We start from the raw sequence: 24,564 nt of genomic DNA on the forward strand, positions 1-24,564 counted from the left end.
GACTACTGATAGAGTTAGGTACTAGACTAAAGAGCTCTATCCATGTGTGAGCTAATGACCAAAGAGACAGCCTGGTGCAAAGGCAAGAGGGTGGGGTGGAAACTGATGAAAACAGCAGAATTCCCCTGAGAACTGAGCTGTGAGGAAAGAGCACAACTGAGCAGAGAGAAACAGAGATGCCAAGAGAGACTCTGTGTACTTGTGAGAGAGAGAGAGAGAGAGAGAGAGAATATGAAAGAGACTATCTTGCTGTCTTGGTTCTTTTAAATTTCTTGGTTCCATATCCAGCAATTGTATCTTTATAATAAGTCCCATTTTCCAGACTATCCTTATTACTCCATCAATTGAACTATACAAGGAAGGGAGGTAACAGTCTGGGCCCTGCAAAGCTAATTTATTTCCATCATCCTGGAGAACTGAGAATCTTCTAGAACCATTTCTAATGTATAAGTGTGGATCTTCCTTCCTGGACCTGCCCTATTTCAAACTAGGCCAGCCTTTGAGGGCAGAATGTGATATAAACCTAGTTTTTTCAACACATTCACATCTGCCCATGCCAAATTATCAGCTCTTCAGGCTCCAAGACCATCCTATTAAGGCTGAATTAGTTCTTCAACTTGCCCAAAGCTCTTAGCATTGTAGGACACAATTTAGAGGTCTTTGTGAAGTTGAGTTCCTGCCTCATACTGATTGGGTAGACGTCTAAATAGCCAAGCAATAACCCACAAAAGCAGTTCAAACACAAATTACTGATGCAATGAAATGAATATTCTTTTTGTAACGGGTGTACAAATATTATAAGGATAATAGCATGTTTTAATTACTCACAACTCCGCCGCCATAAGTACAAATAGAACTGAAATCTAAGTCTTCCACTCCCTAACTGTGTGACTTTGAGAAAGTTGCTTTACCTCTAGGGCAGTGATGGCGAACCTTTTGAGCTCGGCGTGTCAGCATTTTGAAAAACCCTAACTTAACTCTGGTGCCGTGTCACATATAGACATTTTTTGATATTTGCAACCATAGTAAAACAAAGACATATTTTTGATATTTATTTTATATATTTAAATGCCATTTAACAAAGAAAAATCAACCAAAAAAAATGAGTTCGCGTGTCACCTCTCACACTCGTGTCATAGGTTCGCCATCACTGCTCTAGGAGATCCTACCCATCTATAATCAAGATAATACCTACTTCACATGGTTATTGTGAAGGTCAAAGCAGACACCTAGCAAGATGCCACAGGTGCAGCAAAAGTATAACAACAGTAATCATTCCTGGAGCACTTGGTCTGTGCCAGGCTGAGGTAAGCATTTTACTTGTTTTATCTCATTTTATTTTTCCAATAACCTTTTGAAATATACACGTGTTTAAGGTAAGGTCACTGAAGCACACAGTGATTAAATCACGTGCCTAAGTAACTAACATAGCTAAGAGGATGGCACCAGCAAAGGGCTCCTCCCTTTATTTTTCATTCTTCACAAGGGGGAGGATTCCAGGCTTAAAGAAATTAGCAGCAACTACTCACTTGGGGTTCATCAGTTCCAAGCCTCCGATATGTTGAATCACACAGTTTAATTTTCTCAGGACCCTCAATATCATAATCTTTGGGGTAAGCTTCTCTGTTGTGGTGCCTTAAAAAAAAGTAAGAATCTGTTAAGAGATAAAGCTTATTTATCATGTACTGCATTTAACCTTTAAAAAAATTATCCAATAAAAATGGACTATATTTGTGAAATTATTTTAATTACAAATTTACTAGATTTATGACATATATTTTCCATCTCTTTTTGACTAATACTGAGGCTACTTCTTAAAAACAACTTGGTATATGTGGTAAAACTAATATCACAAAACAATACTTAGCAAGCAGCAATTATTCAGTGACTCCAATGAAGTGAATCTTATTTAATAATGTAGATTAGTTACCAAAAGTAAATTCTAAAATAAGACATGGTAATATCTTAGAAAGGCAACTTGCCACTTTAGAAATTTTTCCCACCATGAATTTTCATTATAATTTTTTTTCAAAATGAGAGAGAACAGAAAGTATTTGCTCATATGAATTTATAACATGTGCTCCTGTTTCTAAAGAGGGTTTAAAAGAAACTGACAATTAAACATAAGATAGAAAAAAACAGTTCTTAAAACATGTAAATGGAACAAGAAAAAATATTCCAAACATCTTGTCTAAAAGACTGGTTAGAAATAATAATAAGGGAGAAATTTGGGGACAGAGAAGAAAGAAGAGGTGAAGTAGCCTGCAAGAGAAGTAGCTATTTTTATAAAGCTTTCTTGGGTAAGACAAAGGAAGCAGAACCCAAGCACCCCTCAGAAGTGAACTTGCAATTAAGGGATACAGGGCTAGAATTGTGTAATGGACACTGAGTTATCCAAAATTTCTCTACCTATCTGTCCCTTCAATTGTCCCTTCATTAAGCATGTATTTTTAAGTACCTACTACATGCCAGGCATTTGCTAGGTACAGGGGATGCAATGGAAAGCAAGCCTGATGTAGTCCCTGCCTCCACTTGCTCATAATGTGGCAAGAACAACATACAATTAAGAAAAGTCTACAACATGCTGAGTGTGGTCACAGGACTGTGGAAACAGAACAGCATCCATTCACCTCGATGGGGCACTCAGTGTCCAAGTTAGGAGGTCCTTTAGGAACCAGCCCTCATCTTGGCCTTTGCACTGCATTCAAATTACACCTTACCTCTCCACCTCTGAGAACTGGGAGCAGAGTTATGCAGAGAATACAACAGCAGGAAGCCCAGATTGAAGTGGCAGAGTTCCAGCTCTCTTGCCTTCCTCACAACTGAGCATTAATTTAAAAACACTAAAAGCATATTGGTACAATACCAGCATTTTTTGAGACTGACAGAAAGCTCTCATGAAAGTCCTTAGTGGGTATATTGAACAAGAACCAGGGGTGGTAGAGGTAATAAGGCCATGTGTTTGAGTCTTTGCTAATCCAGGTCCAAGCTGTGTGACCTTAGGCAAGTTATTTAACCCTCTTGCTTCATATGTAAAATGAGAACAGAAACAAATACCAGTACCTTTTTGATTTTTATTAGAATTAAAATGAAAAAATACAGAAGGTCCTTCAAATACTGTAAAGCTCTATAAATATCTATGGACAGTGAATATGAATCAGGCTTGAAAGATTCTGGTATATAAGAATCACAATGTAATTTTTCCATAATTAAACTTAATTTCCATAATTTAACAAAGCTCTCACTTTCCAGTTGGAAAACATTAGTCTTGGTCAGTTCAGGAGTCCTTTCAGCTCTAAAGGGTCCATGTGGTTCCCCCATGCCAAGAATCCATCTTTGTTATCATTGTCTCTTCTTGGTAGCATTTGTGGAAACATTCCCCTGTGGTTTTCTGTTATGGATCCATGCAGATCTCTGCTATGCCTTCCTGGTCCTGCCACACAGATGTTTGTATAGTCTGGCACTGAGACACAAGGGTGCCACTCACTAACCTACCAAAAACTTTCTAGTGTCCCCCACCATCCAGGGTTTCTAGAAACTCAGATACTGTCCCACAAAGCAGGTAAGTGCTTCATGTACCTCCCCATCCTGACCATGGCGGACACATAGGAGCCCTGTCCTTCAGACAGCTCTGCAGACATTACCCTGGAGATAGAGGCCGAGGCAGCAATAAGTCCACCTGCTCTAGGATTTCCAAAGTCTTAATTCAAATTTGGGATCCTGAACAAATTCACACGTTCTCAACATCTCTGCCTCCTCTATCTTCAGTCCATAAATTCTTCATCTATTCTGGGACAGATAGCCCACCTTTTCATCTATTCTTCCAAATCTAGGTTGTCATCCTAAGGTCTAAACTTTTGAACCCCAAATTCAAGAATTTGGCTGTGTTGCCTGCTGGGTCATTCTTACCTGAAGCAATACAACTAGAACACTTCCTTAAGAGCATAGGAATTAAGGGGGAAAGCACCAACTAACACTTCAGTGTATTACTCCCAGGGCCCATCTCTTTATTGGGTACCTTAGGCACAGTGCCAGAACATGTCATGCTTTTCAGGGGCCCCCAGAGTGTTTCAATTCTTTTTAAATAAGAAAAAGAAGAATGTAACCCAGCTGGAATTATATCCATCTTTACACCAAAGCAGTCATAAACTATAATTTTTAACATTATTTATAAAGGAAGGGACCCATGAAGGCAAAGACAGTGTTCATGAAAGTCAGAATGCAGTTCTGATTATCCCACCATATGTTTTAAGTTGTATTATAACTGGATTATTACAAAAAATACAGATATGTTTCTTTTCTTATAGCAATCTCAATAACAGCCAAAAGCACAGCACTGGAAAGATAAATCTATAATGAAAGTGTTTCCTTAGAGGACTAAGCTAATGCAACTAGCATTCTCTAATGCCTGTAGGCTGCCCGTGAATAATGTGCCCACAGCCTGTAGCCTCCAAGAGACACACAACTGAAGGCTTAGACCTCCTCCTATTTCTACGAGGCTGACAGCCTAGCAAAGAGAAATATATGTGTTTAAAAATTATAAAATATATAACATATAGTAATATAGAATAGAAAATATCAAAAGTTTTATTAAATATACTATATTTTTAATTTTTATATTTTAAATACAATATATGTACTATGTACTAAATATATATGTATTCTATATAAGGATACAGTAATAATGATCAGGGTATTATAAAGGAAATGTGAGATTAAATTAATTCCCTGACTTTATATTATGTCAGGTGAACACTAACTTGTGTTATCCATTTCCCTGAGATGAACTGAAAATCATATACTGAGGAAACAAATGAATCAATGCATTGAGAATCTCAAGTGAACAATAATGCCATATAAAGGCAAAACATTATTATGTGTAATAATATTGTATCTATTTACAAAAGTTTTAGTTGGGTATTTTTAAATACTTTGTCAATACTAATTAAGCCTTACAGCATCTCTGTGAAACAAAAAATAATCAAGGTATAATAAACATAACCTTTATATAGCCTTTGTTCTCCTTGCTACCTGCATTTATTTATGGCCACCATGCAATTTTCCAAGACTAGTCATTTAATGCAATAAAAAATTTATGAGGAAAAAATGAATATAATAAAATGTACAATGTCTCTGGAATAGTAACTTTAAAAGTTTTTGACCACAGCCCCTGCCTACCCTACTCCAACCCACCCTGAGATATTTGCCAATACTTGGAGACATTTTTTATTGTTGCACCTGGGTGGGGAGGGTTGTTAATGGCATCTAGTAGTGCTGCTAAACATCCTACAATGCACAGGACAACCCCTGCCTAAAGAAGTAGTTGGCATAAATGTCAAAAGTGCTGAAGTTAAGAAAGCTCTAGCGAATAGTTGTGTACCAGGCTCAGGTCAGTGGTTTCCAAACCTGAGTGACTCATGGAGCAGCAAAACTTTCCCTCAAAATTTGTAGAACCAACATAAAATTGCCCACCTTTTGTCTTGACAAGAACATTAAAAATAACCATCTATCACCCTTAATAAAAAGACCTTTATCACCAAAGATAGATAAAAATTATATGAGTCCTTTAAATGGAATGCATTTTATACAAAAACCTTGTTATATAACTTTACAGCCTATACATCACCTTGGATTAGTAAAAAGGTCATTGTTGACCAGCACTGTTCTAGTCTATAGCCTGGCTTCTGCAGATATTAATTTGCCGTGATGTATATTTGACAGCAGCTGGTCCGCAGTCAGTTCAAGGCCAAAGCACCCTGAATACAGATATTCCATGCTGCTGACTGAATGAAGAACTGTGTCTTTGACCGGGCGTTCAGGTACAGGCTGATATTTTTTCTGAAAGGAGAATGGCTTCCTGCCAGAAGAGCCAGAATATTCCTTAACAAGCAGCCTTGCTTCTGCTGAGGACCTTGTTCTATCAAGCCAGGAGCTCAATGCTTTAGCTACTTCCTTATATGAGAAATCATTATGAAAGGCATCCTTAATTACAAGAGATGAAATGTACTTTCTCTAGTCTACTGTGGGAGAGAGAGTATGAATATGAGTAGACTTAGGAATGGGGAAAGGGCTGACAGGACAGAATCAGAGCTGCCAACTGTATAAAAAAGAGCTTGGAACCATGACCCTGTTGTCAAAAATGCCACTTAGACTGATGTGAAGAGGGTCAAATTCAATAGAACCTAGAAGGGCAAAGACAGCTTGAGCAGGTCCCATTCTGAACAAATACCCAACTGATCCAGTTGATATACAACTTTGCACCACCCGCTTTACAATCACCTGAACCCTCAAGATCCTGTTCTTCCTATCTCCTAGTGGTCGGCAAACTGTGGCTCGGGAGCCACATGCGGCTCTTTGGCCCCTTGAGTGTGGCTCTTCCACAAAATACCGACTTCTGCACATGGGCCACGAAGTTTCAATCGCACTGTACATGCCCGCCTGCATGTGGTATTTTGTGGAAGAGCCACACTCAAGGGGCCAAAGAGCATAAGAGCTGGATGATGTCACATCAAATTGGATCTATAAGCCCCCTATGAATAAACACATTCAAATCCTCGAGTGAGTTTCAGGGCTGAACAAATTCAAGTCCAGAGAATACTCAGAGAGGGGCCTGCAGCTTCCCTAAGGCTGCCCCAACAGTCAGTGGAGGGCAGACAGGGTGGGATTAGGTCACAGGATACTCCTCTAAGGAGAGGGAACCAAATTACACTCTAGGGTTTCCATGCTCCCATGTCTATGTGGTGGGGGTGATGTGGGGAGGGGTTTCAAAGAAATCAATATCTTTATCACTGCTATGCCTTTCACATTGCTTTATAATTATTCATTAATGAATCTTCCTTCTCATTACATTAAGAGCTTCTTAGACACAGGGTTTATTTTATATTCATCTTTGTGATCTCAGTCCCTAACATAGTCTAACACATTGTAAATGATTATTAAATCTTAAATGATTGATTGAATGTTCTTACATTTTGTTACTGTAATCTTAATACAAATGCTGAGAGCAGTGGCTTTCAAATGTGTCCATAAAAATAAAGAGTATCCCAGCTCACTTTGTAAAAGCACACATAAAGAGGGAGTGATTATGCATATAGAGATGCTAGTTCTTTGCAGCAAAAACGTGTCTCAGGAGGAATTATAAATCTACTTGCTGAATGGGAAAACTGTCAACATACATATGCATAACATTGATTGCAAAGGAGGTTTGAAGCTGAGCAATATCTGACATGAGAACAATGAAAATTCGATCTGAATACTAGCTTCTGGTTACTTGACAAGAGACATATTTTCTTTGCAGATTTCAAAGATGTTAAAAATGTTTAGTTAAGACTCCAGATGGCAGAATACATTAATTTTAAATTTTAGAATTATTAATGTAGTTCACAAGTACTCTTTCAGCCACTATACTTTCTGATGTAAATCTAACCCAAATTAGGTTTTATAATCATCTGCTACCTAAAACTTTAAAAGAAAATTGCCCTCAAGAGTCAGCTATATTTCCTGGCACATCAGAAGCACAAAACCAATAAAATCAAAGACTGCAAAGAAATGTTTGACAATCCTCTTTAAAGATTTCATGGACAAATGAATTACATGCTAAGGTAGTGTTATTTGGTGTATGAATGTACCAACTGACAAATGAAGACTTTTAGATTCCCTTGCAGAGTCATAAGTGAAATTTTAAGTCCTTGGGAGATACTGTGACATTTCCAAGTTATGAAGAGAGGCTTTGTTTTTCAATGTGTCTCATGCTGTATGTGATTTGTACATCTATAACCATGAAACCACAGAATTTGAAGCCTAAACTGCACTTGAATTAAAAACTACTTGATGGAGTAATTTTCGTCACTCCACATACATTGAGTGGCATGTAAATATGACCCATTATTATTATGAATTGTCTTCACAAAAAATCTTCAAGAATAGGAGGCCCCATGGAGAATATTGGGAGGGAACAAAAGGAATATTGCCATTGGAGCCTTTGCCGATCTTAATAGTGTAAACATCAAATAAACATTGTCAGTCTGATTAACTGCCAAACACATGACTGTGAAAACAGCTGAAGGGACATGTATTAAGTAAGGTGACACAATAATTGATTATCCCACCTGGGACACTTGAAGAGGGAAATGAGGTACTAAGTACACTGGTAGTGATGAAAACCAGGACTGTCCTGCTCAAATCAGGATCAGGACATTCTCACCCTATCTTCAGACAACTGGATCTCAATTATCTTCAAATCCTAGAATACTTCTTATACTGACTGGCCAAAGATACTCTGGATGGTAAAAAAGTAAGGCTAAAGAGATTCAGGGTTTTTATTTTTATTTTATTCCTGTTGAATTTATTAGGGTGACAATGATTAACAAAATTATACAGGTTTCATATACACAATCCATAACATATCATATGTCCAGCATATTTGATCCCCAGTCAGAATGCATACAAGAGGCAACCAATCAATGTTTCTCTTTCTCTCTCTCTCTCTCTCTCTCTCTCTCTCTCTCTCTCTCTCTCTCTCCCCCCCCCCCCGCTTCTTCTCTCTCTCTCCCTTCCTTTCTCTCCCTCTTACATAATAGCAATAAAAGTGCGTTTGTTTTTTAAAAAAGAGCAAAGAGCTCTTGCCCTAGCCAGTTTGGCTTGGTGGATAGAACATTGGCCTGCAGACCAAAGGGTCCCGGGTTCGATTCCAGAGAAGGGCACTACCTTGGTTGCAGGCTCCTCCCCAGCAGGGGCCCTGGTCAGCGCTTGTGCAGGAGGCAACCAATCAATGTGTTTCTCTCACATCAATGTTTCTCTCTGTCTTTTCCTCTCTCTTCCACTCTCCCTAAAAATCAGTGGGAAAATATAATATCCTTGGGTGAGGATTAACATAAAAAATAAATAAATAAATAAAAACAGCTCTTCAAACAAATGAACAAACAAGAAAAACAAATAAGAACTCATAAACAGAGACAACAATATGGTTGTTACCAGAGGGGAAGGTGAGGGGAGTAAAAGGTAAAAAGGGCCAAATATATGGTGAAGGAAGATTTGACTACAGGCACACAATGCAATATACAGATGATGTATTATAGAATTGCACACTTGAAACCCATATAATTTTATTAACCAATGTCACCTCAATAAATTTAATTAAAATATTTTAAATTAAAAAAAGAGCTCCTTAGAGAACATTTTTTTAAATAATTTTTTTTGGCAAAAATTCACGTAATGTTTCTGGCTCCTAGCTTAGCATCTCAGCGTTTTTTTTTTCAAGTGTTTAAAAACTTGTGACAAGTCATACATATATTTTAATTTCAAAATACTCTTTCTACCACTTTCTATAAAAGGAGACTAAATTCTTTGCAATAAATAAAACGACATTATATTAATCAGATTGGGGATATAACATCTTAACAAAGAAACATAATTTTTCTACCAATTTATTATTTTTGTTAATACTTTAAAACTCAGACAAAATAAAAACACATGATGTGACTAATAACAATTTAAGTGAATTTGTATTTCAAATAAAATAAACAGTTATAAGAGATTAGTGTCTATCAAAAACAGTAAACAAAAATGAGACTGCATTAAAATAAAAAGCTTCTGCACTGCAAAAAAAAAACCATCAACAAAATAACAAGAGAGCCCACTACATGGGAGAACATATTTGCCAATGATACATCTGATAAGAAGTTAATCTCCAAAATATATAGGGAGACAACTTCCTTTTTAAGGAAGACAAACAATCCAATTAAAAAATGGGCAAAAGGACCTAAGTTGACACTTCTCCAAAGTGGACATACAGAAGGCCAAGAGACATGAAATAATGCTCAAAGTCACTGGTCATCAGAGAGATGCAAATCAAAACGATAATGAGATATATCACCTCACACCTGTCAGAATGGCTATCATCAACAAATAAACAAATGACAAGTGTTGGTGAGGTTGTGAAGAAAAGGGAACCCTAGTACACTGCTGGTGGGAATGCAGAATGATGCAGCCACTGTGGAAAACAGTATGGAGTTTCCTCAAAAAATTAAAAATAGAAGTCTCATTTGACCTAGTGATCCCACTTCTAGGAATATATCCTAAGAAACCCGAAACACTCATCAGACAGAATATATGCACTCCTATGTTCATAGTAGCACAATTTACAATAGCTAAGATTTGGAAACAGCCTAAGTGCCCATCAGCAGATGAGTGGATAAAAATAACTGTGGTACATTTACACGATGGAATGTTATGTGGCAATAAAAAAGAAAGAATTCTTCCCATTTGCAACAGCATGGATGGACCTGGAGAGTATTATGCTGAGAGAAATAAGCCAGTCAGAGAAAGATAACTACCACATGACCTCATTCATATGTGGAATCTAATGAACCAAATAATCTGATGATCAAAAATAGACCCAGAGACACAGAAGCATGAACAGACTGTTGAACCTCAGAGGGAAGGCAGGGGAGGGAGTGGGGGGGGAGAGATCAGCCAATGAACTTTATGCATATATGCCTAACCTGTGGATACAGACAATGGGTGATGAGGGCCTGGAAGAGGTTAATAGGGGAAAAAGAAGGACCTATATAATTCTTTCAACAATAAAGAGTAAAAAAAAAAAAAAAAACAACAACAGTAACACAATATTCAAATTTATTCAGAACTTTTTCAAAACACCAGGATGTGATATAGTAGACATCTATAAGTATAGGATGAGATACAGTAGATATCTATAGAATAAGATGGGATATAGTAGACATCTATAGAATTGCTAGCCCAGCCTTTTTTTCTTCTGGGTTGGTCTACCTCACCCCAATACAGAGCTATCATATTTCCATCTAATTTTGCCCAGTCAGGTGAGTCCAAACAGATACTTGGCCCTGGAATGGATATCTGACCTGGGATTTGTAGATTATAAACTGAAAATACCTTAACATCGATCTTTCTTTGTAGGTATAAATACCAGAACTGGAGCAGTCATGTTTCCCATAATTTTCAATGAATAAGATGAAGCAAACACACAGAGGAGGAGAGAGAAAACATGAAGTGAGACCTGGCTGCATTTGCATCTCTTATTCCAGTTGTTCCTAAGATTGAACTGCATCCCTGCCCTTCTCATCTGGTAATCAACCATTCTATAAATACCATGAGCTAATTCATTCTCTTGCTTTTTAAGGCTAGTACAAGCTTAGTATTTATCACTTGCAACCAGAAGACTGACCAGTGCACACAGAAAATGGTGCCAGTGAGGTGGCTTCCCAAGCCAACTCAGAGAAATTTACCTAATACCAGTTCCACTGCTATTAAAAATCCTGAGCTTAGTCCCGGTGTTCATAGACTGAACCTCTCCTTATCACTGAGCCCCACATTCTTCCTACCCTCTCCCTCACTCCCCAGACCCTGAACTAGAAGGGATCATCAGTGAGGTAAGAGAAAAAAAAAAGACTTGGCGAAAAAGTACTTGTGACTGTCTATGAAAGAAAGAATACAGCAGAATTATGAGGGGTTCTGGTGGCTCCTAGGGCCCTAGTGGGAAATGGTCCCAAGAGTAGGTGGTTGGCTCAGGCAGAGGTACTCATATACAGCAATGATATTTCCTAATCCAAGAGCACCCCCATGTAGGAAAATACCTGTCCTGTAATACTTTGCCTTGCAAGTAAACCTGTTTTATTTTGGCCATTGACAGTTCAGTTGAGCAAAACCTCACACAAAGGTCAAGGCACAGCAATTCTATAACCACAAGTGTTTAGGAAAAGAATTTGATTGGCACTTCATAAACGAGAGTAGCATTGAAAATGTAGTCAGGACGCCAGAACCGGTTTGGCTCAGTGGATAGAGCGTCGGCCTGCGGACTCAAGAGTCCCGGGTTCGATTCCGGTCAAGGGCATATACCTTGGTTGCAGGCGCATCCCCAGTGGGGGGCATGCAGGAGGCGGCTGATCAATGTTTCTCTCTCATCGATGTTTCTAACTATCCCTCTCCCTTTCTCTCTGTAGAAAATCAATAAAAATAAAAAAAGAAAAAGAAAAGAAAATGTAGTCAGGACAAAAGGATGCAGTCTCCTGGACTTTATCTTGGAAATATAGAAAATAAGGTGCCACACACACACACACACACACACACACACACACACACACACACACACAAACGACTGCATTCAAAAGCCTTTGTGGGTATGTGCGTATGTTGAGGAATAAGAACGTAGGACTAGATTAAAAATAACCGTAGCATAGGATCTACCATTATAGTGCACAGAATGAAAGGGCGGTTAAACCAAATGAATGTGAATAGCATCATCCTTTTCATCCAACTTAAACTAGCAATTAAAAAGATATTTTAAAAAGACTCATAATAAACTATGAAGAATGACTCAGACTCTGAAAGAGATGAAGTATTGTGTTTAAATTCTGATCATTTAGGAAATGTTTGCTCCAGGGGAAGATACATAGACAATGATATTTTATTTTTATGAAAATAATACAAGTTCCTTATGGAAAATGTAGAGTGGCAAAGAGAAAAAAAGGATAAATAATCCATAAATCAACCATTCAGCTGTAAATATTTTGTGTTACATGGTGAATATCCTTTCAGTCTCTTTTCAATGCCATATAGACACATCTTTTAACAAAAGAATCCAATATGGATTGCCTTTTTTTGCTCACTTATAGTAAGATTGTTTTTTGAAATATTAATCTTTGTACTTTTCTTTGCTTAACTCTTTAAGATAACATTTGCTCTAATAAATCAGAGGCATCTACATTTTGCCTTGGGAACATTTAAGACTGTTGTGCCAAGAGTATGAAGGGAAAAAAAGCGTTGCTGTTAACTTCTAACATGATGGAATTTTTGAGTGCTGAGGGAGATATTTTTCTTGAAAGTTGGGCATTGTTGAGAAATAAAAGGCTCGAATTTCTTAGGTTTCTATCAACAAAAAGACCCAGAAGCTCCAAAACATGGGACAGATAGAGTGATCTTAAAATTTGTCCCTATATTAACTCAAAATCTCCTTATTACCTGTTAGTCCCTGCTAAGTCATGCACTAAACGAGGGAAAGCACAGCTTAGCTCCCATTTTAAATGCTTTACCATTCTAATCAGAAGTCTAATGCATTATACCTCTTTAAGCTCGCTTATGCGGAGATGCCCAAAAATGTTTTGATGTTATCTTGCTGCATCAGGATTATGGCTGTGAAAATCAACTCTGGATTTATTATGGATTCATGCTATCCCTATCCCACAATTATCACCAAATTTTATTTTTCTTCCTCTTTTTCCTTTTTCTGTTTTCTTTCTATTACAGGGTGGGGGTTGGCTCTTTATTTTAGGCAGGGGAGAAAAGTAATTGAAATAACAAATGCATAAAATTAACCTGAACTCTTAAAACTCTGTCACCATGGAGACCAGAACATGAACTATCTCCAAGGGAACTCAAATAATTTTTTTTTTTTTTTGCTTTAAATGATCATCACTTATTACTGAATGTTGATTTGGCCAAGGAAGGGAAGAGTAAAAATAAATAAGTAAATAAATAACTAGCCTCACGCCAGACAATTTATTAAAGACAAGTATAGTTGTTCTGGTTCTTCGTATTGCATTCTTCCTGTGAGTGGGAAGATATCCCAAGACAAAATTTTTCCTCAATTCAGAATTTCTGAAGAAATCATCTGATGATATAGCTCCATAAATACTACAGAAATGACTAGAGAAGAGTAATCTCTAGAAAAGTCTTCTCTGACTCAGAAGCATCAAGGTGAGATGCAGGTGATATGGCTCTCTATCTATCACTCCAGCTGCAAGGAAGAGATGGCTCCTAGATAATGAATGTCTCATCCCAGTAATACCTCTAACAACCATTCCGGGTATATCACTTTATCACGTCCATTATACACAATCATTTTAAATATGTGTAGTGAAGTCAAGCAGACTTGTATTACATGCCACATAAACAGAAAACGGGAATCACCCAAAAGTTTAAACTAGGTAAGTCAAAATTTCTTCCAAACACGAATTCTATTTTGCAAACCCATGGATATAGTCATTTAATCAAATACTCAGTTGAAAGGCTACTCAAATGGTGTCTTATAAGTAGTAAGTGCTAACCTTTAATAAAAGCATAAAAATCAATAAAAGCTTTAATATGTACTAAAATAAGTCAGTAGAAACCAAACAAATATGACCAGAATGCAAAAAAACAAAATGGTCAATGACATCATTTGTCTGGAAGTTTATACAATTTGAACTTTATGCAGTTTTTTCTTGTTTTGTTTTGTTTTTAGGACAGATCTTGGTAACTGGTTGGATATGGAATAAAAAAAGAGCACCCGCAGTATATCCCGCTCAGAAATATGGGGTTTGTTTCCTGTGAGCCATTTTCATAGACCAATCAAAATATTACCTGGTATGATGTGTGTTTCTATTTAAAGACACCTTATTCAATATATATTGTTGATTCATTAACATCAAACTTACAGCCGACAGCACTATAACTCATGCCTGAATGACGCTTATGTAACACATAATTTTCTCCACATCACACACTTCTTGAACTTAGGAACACTAGATAGCACATGAGCACTATACTTCAGGACCGTTTTAAAAAGAAATCACCTTCAAAAAGCACAAAGATGCAAAAAAACAGTGGCACTAAATAGACTGCTAAAAGAATACCTGCTCCCATATGAGTGCTAAAAGAAGAAGGCAGAATGTCACTTTGTCTGACCTCAACTGGGAATGTGTGTAGACAGTAACTCAAAATGTTTGCCTCTCTGCATATGCCCATAAGTGACCATGAAAGCACCTCGACCATTGATTTGAGGTTACAAATAAATTTTAGCAAGTAGACAAATTTGCAAATACAAAACCTACAAATAATGAGGATCAACTGTATTTGCCAACTATAGAGAACTACTTCTATTTCCCTATGCTGCTGCTTGCTAATCCACTGCATTTACCTGTTTTCTTTTATTTACCTATGAAGCTCCTATTCTTTTTTTTTAATATATTTTTTATTGATTAAGATATTACATGTGTCTTTATCCCCACGTTACCCCCTACCGCCCCCCCCTCATGCCCTCACCCCCCGCGCCCCCCTTGTCCATGACCATTGGTTAGGCCTATATGCTTGCATATAAGTACTTTGGTTGATCTTTCCTCCTTACCCCCACCCTCCCCTACCTTCCCTCCAAGGCCCAACAGTCTAATCAATGCCTCTCTGTCTCTGGATCAGTCCTTGTTCATCAGTTTATTTTGTTCATTATATTCCACAAATGAGTGAGATCATGTGGTATTTATCCGCTCTCCAGTTCCATCCATGCTGTGGCAAATGGTAAGAGTTCCTTTTTCTTCTTCCTCTTCTTTTTTTTTTTTATTATTATTATTTTATTTTTTATATATATTTTATTGATTTTTTACAGAGAGGAAGGGAGAGAGATAGAAAGTTAGAAACATCAATGCGAGAGAAACATCGATCAGCTGCCTCCTGCACATCCCCCATTGGGGAAGTGCCTGCAACCCAGATACATGCCCTTGACCGGAATCGAACCTGGGACCTTTCAGTCCGCAGGCCGATGCTCTATCCGCTGAGCCAAACCGGCTTTGGCCTATTCTTCTTTCTAAACCCTGCTCAGGAAATCACCCCCTTTCCCCCCCCCCCCCCCCCCCCGCCAGCACACACACACTAACTTTCCCTTCCTGTTCCCTTTGCCTCTTATATTCATCTCTATTTTGCACAAATAAGATAGACATTTTCTTTTACTGGCCTATGAACTTCCTTTAGGTCAATGAAATATCCTATGTATGTATATACCAGTTACTGTGCTTACTATGTGGCAGGCTATATGTTAAAAAGGAGCTTCACATACAACACCGTGTTTAATCTTACTAGAATCCTAACATGCCCATTTCACAGTTGCAGAAACAGAGGCCCAGAGTATCACTTGCCATATCACAAGCTGCAAAGTTGGTGTTCAACCTAGAGCCCACACTTTTAACCATTGTTATCCTAAATAAATAGTATTACTAGATACCACATATTATTGACTGCTTACTATGTGCCAGGCATGGTGCTAAATGCTTTATACAAATTATCTCATTGAATCTCCTTATTCATCTCTGCATCTCCAATATGTAGCTGTTAATTGGACTGAATTTATTTCTTCCTGCTCCCAAACCGTCTTTCTAAAATCAACAGCATGAGAAGTCTCTCTACATTTCCAGAAGTGGCCAGAATGACTTTCAGTGTTATACTACCCTTATCCACACCAAATTCTTCACCTCCTTCTCATTTCTGTTCTTCTGTAGTTTTGCTATTGATGTCTACGATGTTCACAAGGCAACTCCTCAGAGCAATGGCGAAAAGAGCAAAGCACTATCCACTTGAAAAGATCTTTCTCCGTAACAATAATTTCTAGTAGTGATTTATATCATAACTTAAATCCTTATGGAGTAACAGAATCATGGAAGAGCTAAGTGTTTTTGCTTGAGGGCCATTAGGTAAGCCCTGTATGAGGCTAAAAGAGGATTTTGTTTCCCAGTGTAGGTTTGGATTTCAAATCTATATAAACTTTCATACTGAATTCAAAACAGGCAGATTTTGGAGATGAGACGAAAAAATAAGGCTTTGGAAAAGTAAGGAATAGGTGTGAAAAATTTGCAAGACAGAAGCTACAGGGCTCACATACATTGCATGGATGAATGGGATCAAGGAAGGCTTAGCTTTAGGGCTAAGTCCAAATCATCTTTTTTTTTTTTTTTTTTTTTTTAAATATATTTTATTGATTTTTTACAGAGAGGAAGGGAGAAGAGAGATAGAGAGTTAGAAACATCGATGAGAGAGAAACATCGATCAGCTGCCTCCTGCACATCTCCCACTGGGGATGTGCCCGCAACCCAGGTACATGCCCTTGACCGGAATCGAACCTGGGACCCTTCAGTCCACAGGCCGACGCTCTATCCACTGAGCCAAACCGGTTTCGGCAAGTCCAAATCATCTTTAAATGGCAAAAGTATAAAGAAGATGACTTCACTTTCTCTTTTTGTCTCCCCCAGAGAATTCCAAATACAGAATCCTAATTGCCCTAAAAGTCCCCATTTCTTCCCCAGTTATATGTTATGGTTTTGCTATTGGTTACTGCAATAGTTAATAAAACCAGATAATCTCTAAGTGAATTCAAAGCCCAAGGGCTAAGGCAAAGGAAGTAAAGCAAATGCCTTCTGGGACCAGGCAAGAACTTTTATGAGTGCAATTAACAAAGAGAACTCTTATCTTCGGTAGTGGTACATTCATTGTTGCCAGGAAGAATAAAATCCTTTCAACTTTCCAAGAAAAGACATAATCCTGCATTTTTATGTATAACCTCCTGGTTTTAAATGTGGGCAATTATTTTAAAATGAAAACACAGGGCATGCCAAACAAACTGTTGGCCTTTAGTGGGAAATACCAGTTTGCAGTCCCTGGTCTGAAGAATCCTAGGAGCCTAATAGGAGCCTATCACCTAGGCTAGGCCCTGGGTGATATTTAGGGATGTCTTTCAAGTTATTCAGTGTGCCCTACTGCCAAATGACAGTCCTAGAAGCCATGTTCTGAACAAACATCTCTCTCCTGTCCCCTGGCTTCGTCCTAATGCCCTGCTTTTGTGAGCAAGTACTTGTCTCAGAGACCAGAGTTCCAGGCCTCTGCAAACACCCTCCCGTCCATCCTGCACCAGGGTGATCTATGACCTCTGGTGGCAGGGCACGGGCTGCAGCAGGTCTTGGTGTGTGCTGGGGAGCCACTCGTCCAGAGCGCTCCTCTCCTATCTTCTCCTCGGTTCCCAATTTGCATTCCTACCCTCCCCATTTCTCCTTTGAAGATGTTTCCCTTGCTTTTCCCTTCTCTCCTCTCCCAGTTCTGTCCCATCCTTTTCTTTCCCACCTCTTCATTCTCTCCCCTTCTTTCTCTGTTGTTCCCTTCCTCTGTTCTCATCCTCTTCTGTTTATTCTATCCTCTCCACCCTTGTCCTCGCTCTATTACTCTCCTTCCTTTCCCCATCTCTTCCGCGCTTCTCCCTCTCCCAGACCCAGAGAAAGGGGAGCTTGGGGGAGCCCGCTCACCAGGAATACACCAACACCGGATTCGAGTATTTTTTGTGACGGGAGCGGAGGGTCAGGGAGCCCTTGCGCTCCAGCACGTCGGGGGGTCCGATCTCAAACTGGTACCCCCTAGTGCTGCACAAGTCCTGGCGGGAGCTGCCTAAGTTCTCCATGACCGCCCTCGCGGCGCAGACCTCAGATTTCCCTCTGCGCTGGTTTGGGCCCCGAGCCAACTACTCCCAAGATTCGGCGTCTCTCCACTCCTAAGCAACCTGGGGCGGGGTCAATGGAGGGAGGGCGCCCTCAAACGTAATAACCCAGGTTTCCTAGACAGTGTTGCTGCCGAGTTAAAGGAAACTACATTTCCCAGAATGGAACGAGGGGGCGTCCGGGCTTCATAGAAAAAGAAGGCTCTGCATCTTGGGACTTGTAGTTTCGCCCGCCCAGCAGCCTAATCTCCGAGTGGCGGGGCGGAGTTTTAGGGGGACCGTCTAGGTCAGTCGAGGGCTGATGGGACCTGACCCCGGAGAGGGGTCTGTTCCCGCCATCCTTGCATAAATTCTTTTTACCATCCATCATCTGTTGCCACCATACTTTCTGCTTACAAGTTTGACTAAAAGGGAGCAAGACAACACCCCTCAAACCCTAAAATACGTCATTTCTATAAAGATTTTTCTAACTGAGAAAGAGGAGGAATGGAATCATTCAGCTAAAAAGTCTGAGATGAAATGACCTGGCTGGTTCCAATTTCAGCTGCTTTCAATACTTTCTGAACACGAGTTTCTTCCTTTGGAAAAAACCAAAACAAACAAACAAAAACACGAAGGAAGGTTTGGGACTGAAAAGGGGGCGGCATGAACGCGAGAATCTGAGGTCTCTTCAGATTCTTAAGTACAGTTTAGGACTCCAGTACATTCAGCTTCCTGAGACTTACCAAGTTCTTATCATTTAAAACATGATATTTTGTGACAATCCAAATTCATCACATTATTGTATTGTGAGTTATATGCAAGGAGATTTCAAAATAATTATCTATGGCATTGCTTTCAAGAAATCAATGAATAGCTGTATTATAGAAGGGAAGTGCTTATTTCATTTTTTCACTTTCCAAGTAAAAAATATTTAACACATCAGAATTCTCTTCCCAAGCCTCAGCTGAATACTTTAAGGGCATTAACGGACTAAATCAGGGCCCTCCCTCTTACCTGGAACAGTGCTTTTAGTACATGGCATCATTTCACAGTGTTGAGTGAGTGAGTGAAAATTATGTTTGATTGTGTTATATTTACCTGGGCTTTCAGAAATTTCATAAGTGTCTTACTTTATGAAGACCACATATACACAAAAATTCAAATTTAAAAGGAGACAAATTAAGAGATTTCACATTACAAATAGGTTCTCTAGTTTGCAAAAGATTTGTTATAGCACTCCTATAAATAGTGAGGTGCCTTTCTGGATGAGTTTTCATAAATTTGATTACACATAACTATTAAATGCTTTTCTGTGGCCTGTGATCGCTCCTTGTGGACCCCTGTGGTACCTAAGACCATATTTTACAGACAGCCACAGTTAAGCCATGCAATTTGAAACCAATCCAGCTAAGTGCTAGTAGATTACTGACTGCTATTTGAGTTCTTCTTGAAGTAATGGGAGGAAAATAGAAGTTAATTTTAAAAGGGTAAATAAGACCTGTGTTAAGCTCAGTGCTTTACAAATCATAGCATATAGCCATTGCTCCAAATATGACCACCATTGCTACCATCTGCTTGTGTGGTTCTTTTACTCATGCTTAAAATGGTAGCAACATAATAAACGTGCAACCAAGATTTCAGGTTTGTGCTGCCAATCTGAGGGAGAGACAGAGCTTCCTGAAGCTCAGACCTCTTTCTCTGCTGCACAGGTGCTGCAGAAATTTCAAAGCATTTCAACACACTCACTGGCAGTAAGTTAACAAAACAAGCAAAAGGTAGCTTGTTATTTTAGAGTTCCTTAAGCTAAGATGACAGTCTATTTGAGTTTACAAATACGCTTTTTTGTTATACTATTCTTTTTTCTTCTTTATAACTTTACTAGAGGCCCAGTGCATAAATTCATGCATGGGTGAGGTCTGGCCGACTGCCCTGATGGAGGCCATTGGGCCAGGCTGGTGTGGGGGGAGGGAATGTGGGAGGTTGGCTGACCCCACCCCCCGAAGCGGTGGGTGGCTGGGGCTAGGGCTGGTGGGGGGGGGGGCGGGGGGGGGCGGCACCAGGAGATCAGTCCACTGACTCTACTCCCGATCAGGGTGCTGGGGGGGGGGGATTGCGGGGGGGGGGGGCAATCGGGGGCCGGCCCAGTCCGGGGAAGGAGCCACAGGAGGTTTGGGGGCCGATCAGGGCCCTGATCAGGCTGGTTGGCCTCTGCAGTGCATGTCATTGCAACCGGTCGTTCTGGTTGTTCCAGTTGTTCCATTGGTCCAGTTGCTTGGATTTTATATATGTAGATAAGCTTTATTGTCTTGTGTATCTACTAAATCCTTTCAACATCCTCATGTTGGGATATAGGAGATTAAATCTTACATTCTCAAATTCTTTGCTTTTCATTCTCTTTGTATACACCAGTACATTCTGTGGAATTTTTGGTTTGTTTAATCCTTACTGATAAAATAGGAATAAAACAGTATTTATTGCAGGGGAGTTTTGTAACAATTACATAAGATAATAACTACATTGAAAGTGGGTGGAATATTGCCTAATAAATGTTCAGCCCTCAATTAAATTTCAACTACTATGACTATTATTACATCCTAACTTTGTTCTTATCATTTGGAAAAAGCGCCCCAACATGTGAGTGTTTTGGGGGTAAAATTTCCTTAGTCACTGTTTTTCAAGCTTTGCCTGTTCACAAGGTCTTTTTAATGACTATCTTTTTATCATATTCTAATATGAAGCTTAATAATCTGAATCAGAAAAACACTGGCAAGATGTCTATACATGCTACCAGTGATAACAATGGTTTTGTATTCATATACTATCTTTTCACTTCAAAACCTTTAATAAGCTTTATGCTTTATAAATGTGAAATGACTGATCCTCAGCACACTTGACTTATTCCTATTTTCCTCAAACTTCATCAAACCAATGAAGTAGGGCTTAAGCAATGCCTTCTATTTATACTAATATCTTTTCAGAATAATAGCCTTGGGGTAAGAAAATTACAACCCTGGTGGCTCAAACAGGACTTTTTTGTAGGATAAGTACAGGCAAACCAATTCAAGAAGTGGGAATCTCATCACCTGAGCCTAGTCTAATTTGTTTCTGGATTAGCATGATCAGATCCTTAAAGAGGTTGCCCAGTAGACCAGAGTAGGACAGCAAACCTAAAATAACCTCAGGGGCAATCCTCTTCATCTTTTTTCCCTTCCAGTTTTAACAATCAATCTGCTCAATTCCCATAAAACCCCCTGCTCAGTACCTTCCAAAGTCAACACCAGCATATTCTCCCATTTCTTCACTCTACTAAATGTCATTCATATAAGCTGAGAGCCAAAATTTTTAATTACGTGAGAAAATTAATTTGTATTATTTTTGAATAAAGTTTAAATATATTAAAAGGTTGTATTTAAAATTTTAAATATATTGCCGTAACCGGTTTGGCTCAGTGGATAGAGCACAGGCCTGTGGACCAAAAGGTCCCAGGTTCGATTCCGGTCAAGGGCATGTACCTTGGTTGCGGGCACATCCCCAGTGGGAGGTGTGCCGGAGGCGGCTGATCGATGTTTCTCTCTCATCGATGTTTCTAACTCTCTATCTCTCTCCCTTCCTCTCTGTAAAAAATCAATAAAAATATAAAAAAATTTAAATATATTAATTTCAGAGAGGAAGGGAGAGAAAAAAATAGAAAATCAATGGTGAGAGAAAATCTTTGATTGGTTGCCTCCTGCACGCCCCCTACTGGGGATTGAGCCTGCAACACAGGCATGTGCCCTGACCGGGAATCAAACCCTGACCTTCTGGTTCATAGGTTGACTCTCAACCACTGAACCACACCATCCTGGCTATTTAAATTTAAAACTAAGTATTTTCATCTTAATCACAGATTGCATAGTATATATCTTTTTAGTTCTCCAGGAGTAGGGTCCTCCTGTTATCTACTACGCATACACCTAGGATTCAATTTTGAATATTTTATATTAAAAAGTTGGGAGTCCACCTGCTATGTCAAAATTAATGAGAAGTGTCCGGTTATCCTTTCCTCTTCCATGTCCTACTTCATTTCTTCTTGTTTCCCCTTCTTTGGTTCCTCCTTTCTTCTCTCTGTTTTCTACTCCTCTTCTTGTTTCTTTGAGATGTGACATGGATTTTGGAATTAGGACCTATTGCTGAAATTCTGGCATAATTCAAAGTTATATGAAAACTATGAAAGAAAAATAATCAGACCTAGAAACCAGAGCCAAAATTTACATGAATAAACTCATATTTAACAACCCAGTAACTAAAAAAAGGAGTTAATTGTTGATGAAAGCTTCAATCTTCTTTCCTTTCCTTTAACTACTCTTAACTACTAACAATCTTTTTCAGAATGATTTTAACCTTGAGTATGATTTCTCTATGCTTGTACTGCGTTAAGCATCTGCCCCCTGGTGGTCAGTGCACATCATAGCGACTGGTCAGACAGGTGGAGGGACATTTAGCATATTAGCATTTTATATATATAGACTAGTAGCCCGGTGCACGAAATTCGTGCACATTGAAAGGGAATTAATTAGAGGAACGTAATTTGGACTCATTATCTAATATCATTAATATGTGAGCGTGAGACAGTCCGCATTTCTGAAATTCAATGACATGAATTTTAGCTATGACGTTGCCAAATAAATGGAATTTACAGATATCATTTAAAAGAGCATTCAGCTTAACATTAAAAACTCTGGCTACCAAGTCAGGTCTGTTTTCAACTTTTTGCCAGCGTTGTAAATGGTTTGCAATATCTGCCCATTTGGGGTTGCATGTCATGGTTATGAATAAATCGGGCTTGCCATACTTCGTTACAATTGCCATAGCATCCTGATATCACGGCTGCGTATTTCTGGGACTACCCTCAGAAGATGATGAAAGTATTATCATTTTACCAATCAGCACATTGTCATTTTCAGATCTAGATTTGAGATAATCCATCAAACCACTATATTTTTCAACTCTCAACTTAGATTGGTTTGCTTTGATGAAATTTATCCTATTGGCCTCCATTTTTGAATACGAATCCACAATAAACTGTTGAGTTAATTTTCCTGCATTTAAAATAGGATTGAATGTGTCCCGCACAGACAGATGAAATCCATAATACTGCATTTGTGTGACTTGTGTCCTTACATTTTGTCTAGTATTATTGTCGATTACACTGTTGTCTCTGAGTCTTAATGCAATATCTGTTCCCCAGCCTTGTTCACCATATGGAAAAAGAATAGGATATGTCATTGCATCTAATGTAGGAAACAGGATATTGATTTGTTTCATTTTAGTGGCATTTGGATTATTGGGATCTGGTTTACAATGAATGAACAAGTCCCTTTCAAAAGGAGGTTCTCAATTTCGTTTCTGAATATGACAGCAACCTTGGTTACACGGTGAGAATTATATCTACCCGGGTCACTGTTGCGATCGTATTTAATTGCCATTGTTACCTCTGTGGGAGCAATATCTTTTGCTTCTGCTTCAGATTGGGCTTCCTTTTCAACCTCATGTAGCATCTTGTACGATTTTGTTAATTCATTTATTTCATGCATGAGGTTGTTGATGCTGATCATGAGTCTTTCTGAGCAGCCCTGGTTTTCTGGCATTGCTAATCTTTTACTTGTAGCTTCAGCTGTATCCAAAATATAGAGTTGAGCAAACTTCCGAGAAACATCATCCGAAGGATGTAAAGTTCCAGTACGGTGATAAACTTGTCTGTGTATTCTAAAACAGTATGGCCCATATCCTGATGGTGATGCAATATTTGCACCCATGGAAGCAAAAGCACTATTTATGGAACTAATAGTTTCCATGAAATTTTTACTGTCAGAATCTTTGTTTGTCATTAATCTTTTTAAATATGCCGGGTAATCTGGAAAATGTATATCATTTGGACAGACTTTCCCTTTGCTACAACATCGAGTAAATTTCCCATCGGATGGTTTTTCATCTGAGAAATTTAGTGATAGGCAAAATTCACATTGAGCAGTCATTCCACCACAACTATGTTCAAGGATTGCATCCTCATGTACTCCATTTTCGCTGAGAAGGCAGTTCCTACTGGTATTGGTAGTACTTGTTGATGACTGTTCTCTTGACATATTCTGTCGTCGCCACCGCCTTCTTTCAACTTCAAAGGCACCTCGGTCTTTAGACATTTTCTGTCGATAACACCAGTGTTTTTTGGCATCAGAGCGATGTTTTTCCAGTAGCTGGTGTTCAGATATATCCTGTCCCAGGCCCCCCTTCTTTCAAGATCAGACGCTGAAAGGACAGAACAGGACTGATAGCTGTGTCCTTAA

General features: G+C 38.8%; 1 protein-coding gene across 1 annotated transcript in view; it reads right to left on the reverse strand.

Moving 5' to 3' along the window:
• Positions 1-18,229, reverse strand: part of CUNH9orf135 (chromosome unknown C9orf135 homolog) — a 69,109-nt gene extending 50,880 nt beyond the window's left edge. The window contains exons 1-2 of the mRNA XM_036330884.1: positions 18,072-18,229; positions 1,530-1,635 (exon numbers count right to left, since the gene is read on the reverse strand). Of these exons, the coding sequence (XP_036186777.1) occupies positions 1,530-1,635; positions 18,072-18,223 (258 nt within the window). The 5' untranslated portion in view covers positions 18,224-18,229. The remainder of the gene's footprint in view (positions 1-1,529; positions 1,636-18,071) is intronic.
• Between the last annotated feature and the right edge of the window lie 6,335 nt (positions 18,230-24,564).

This window comes from Myotis myotis, unplaced genomic scaffold (genome assembly GCF_014108235.1).
Source record: "Myotis myotis isolate mMyoMyo1 unplaced genomic scaffold, mMyoMyo1.p scaffold_m19_p_12, whole genome shotgun sequence".
Lineage (NCBI taxonomy): Eukaryota > Metazoa > Chordata > Mammalia > Chiroptera > Vespertilionidae > Myotis > Myotis myotis.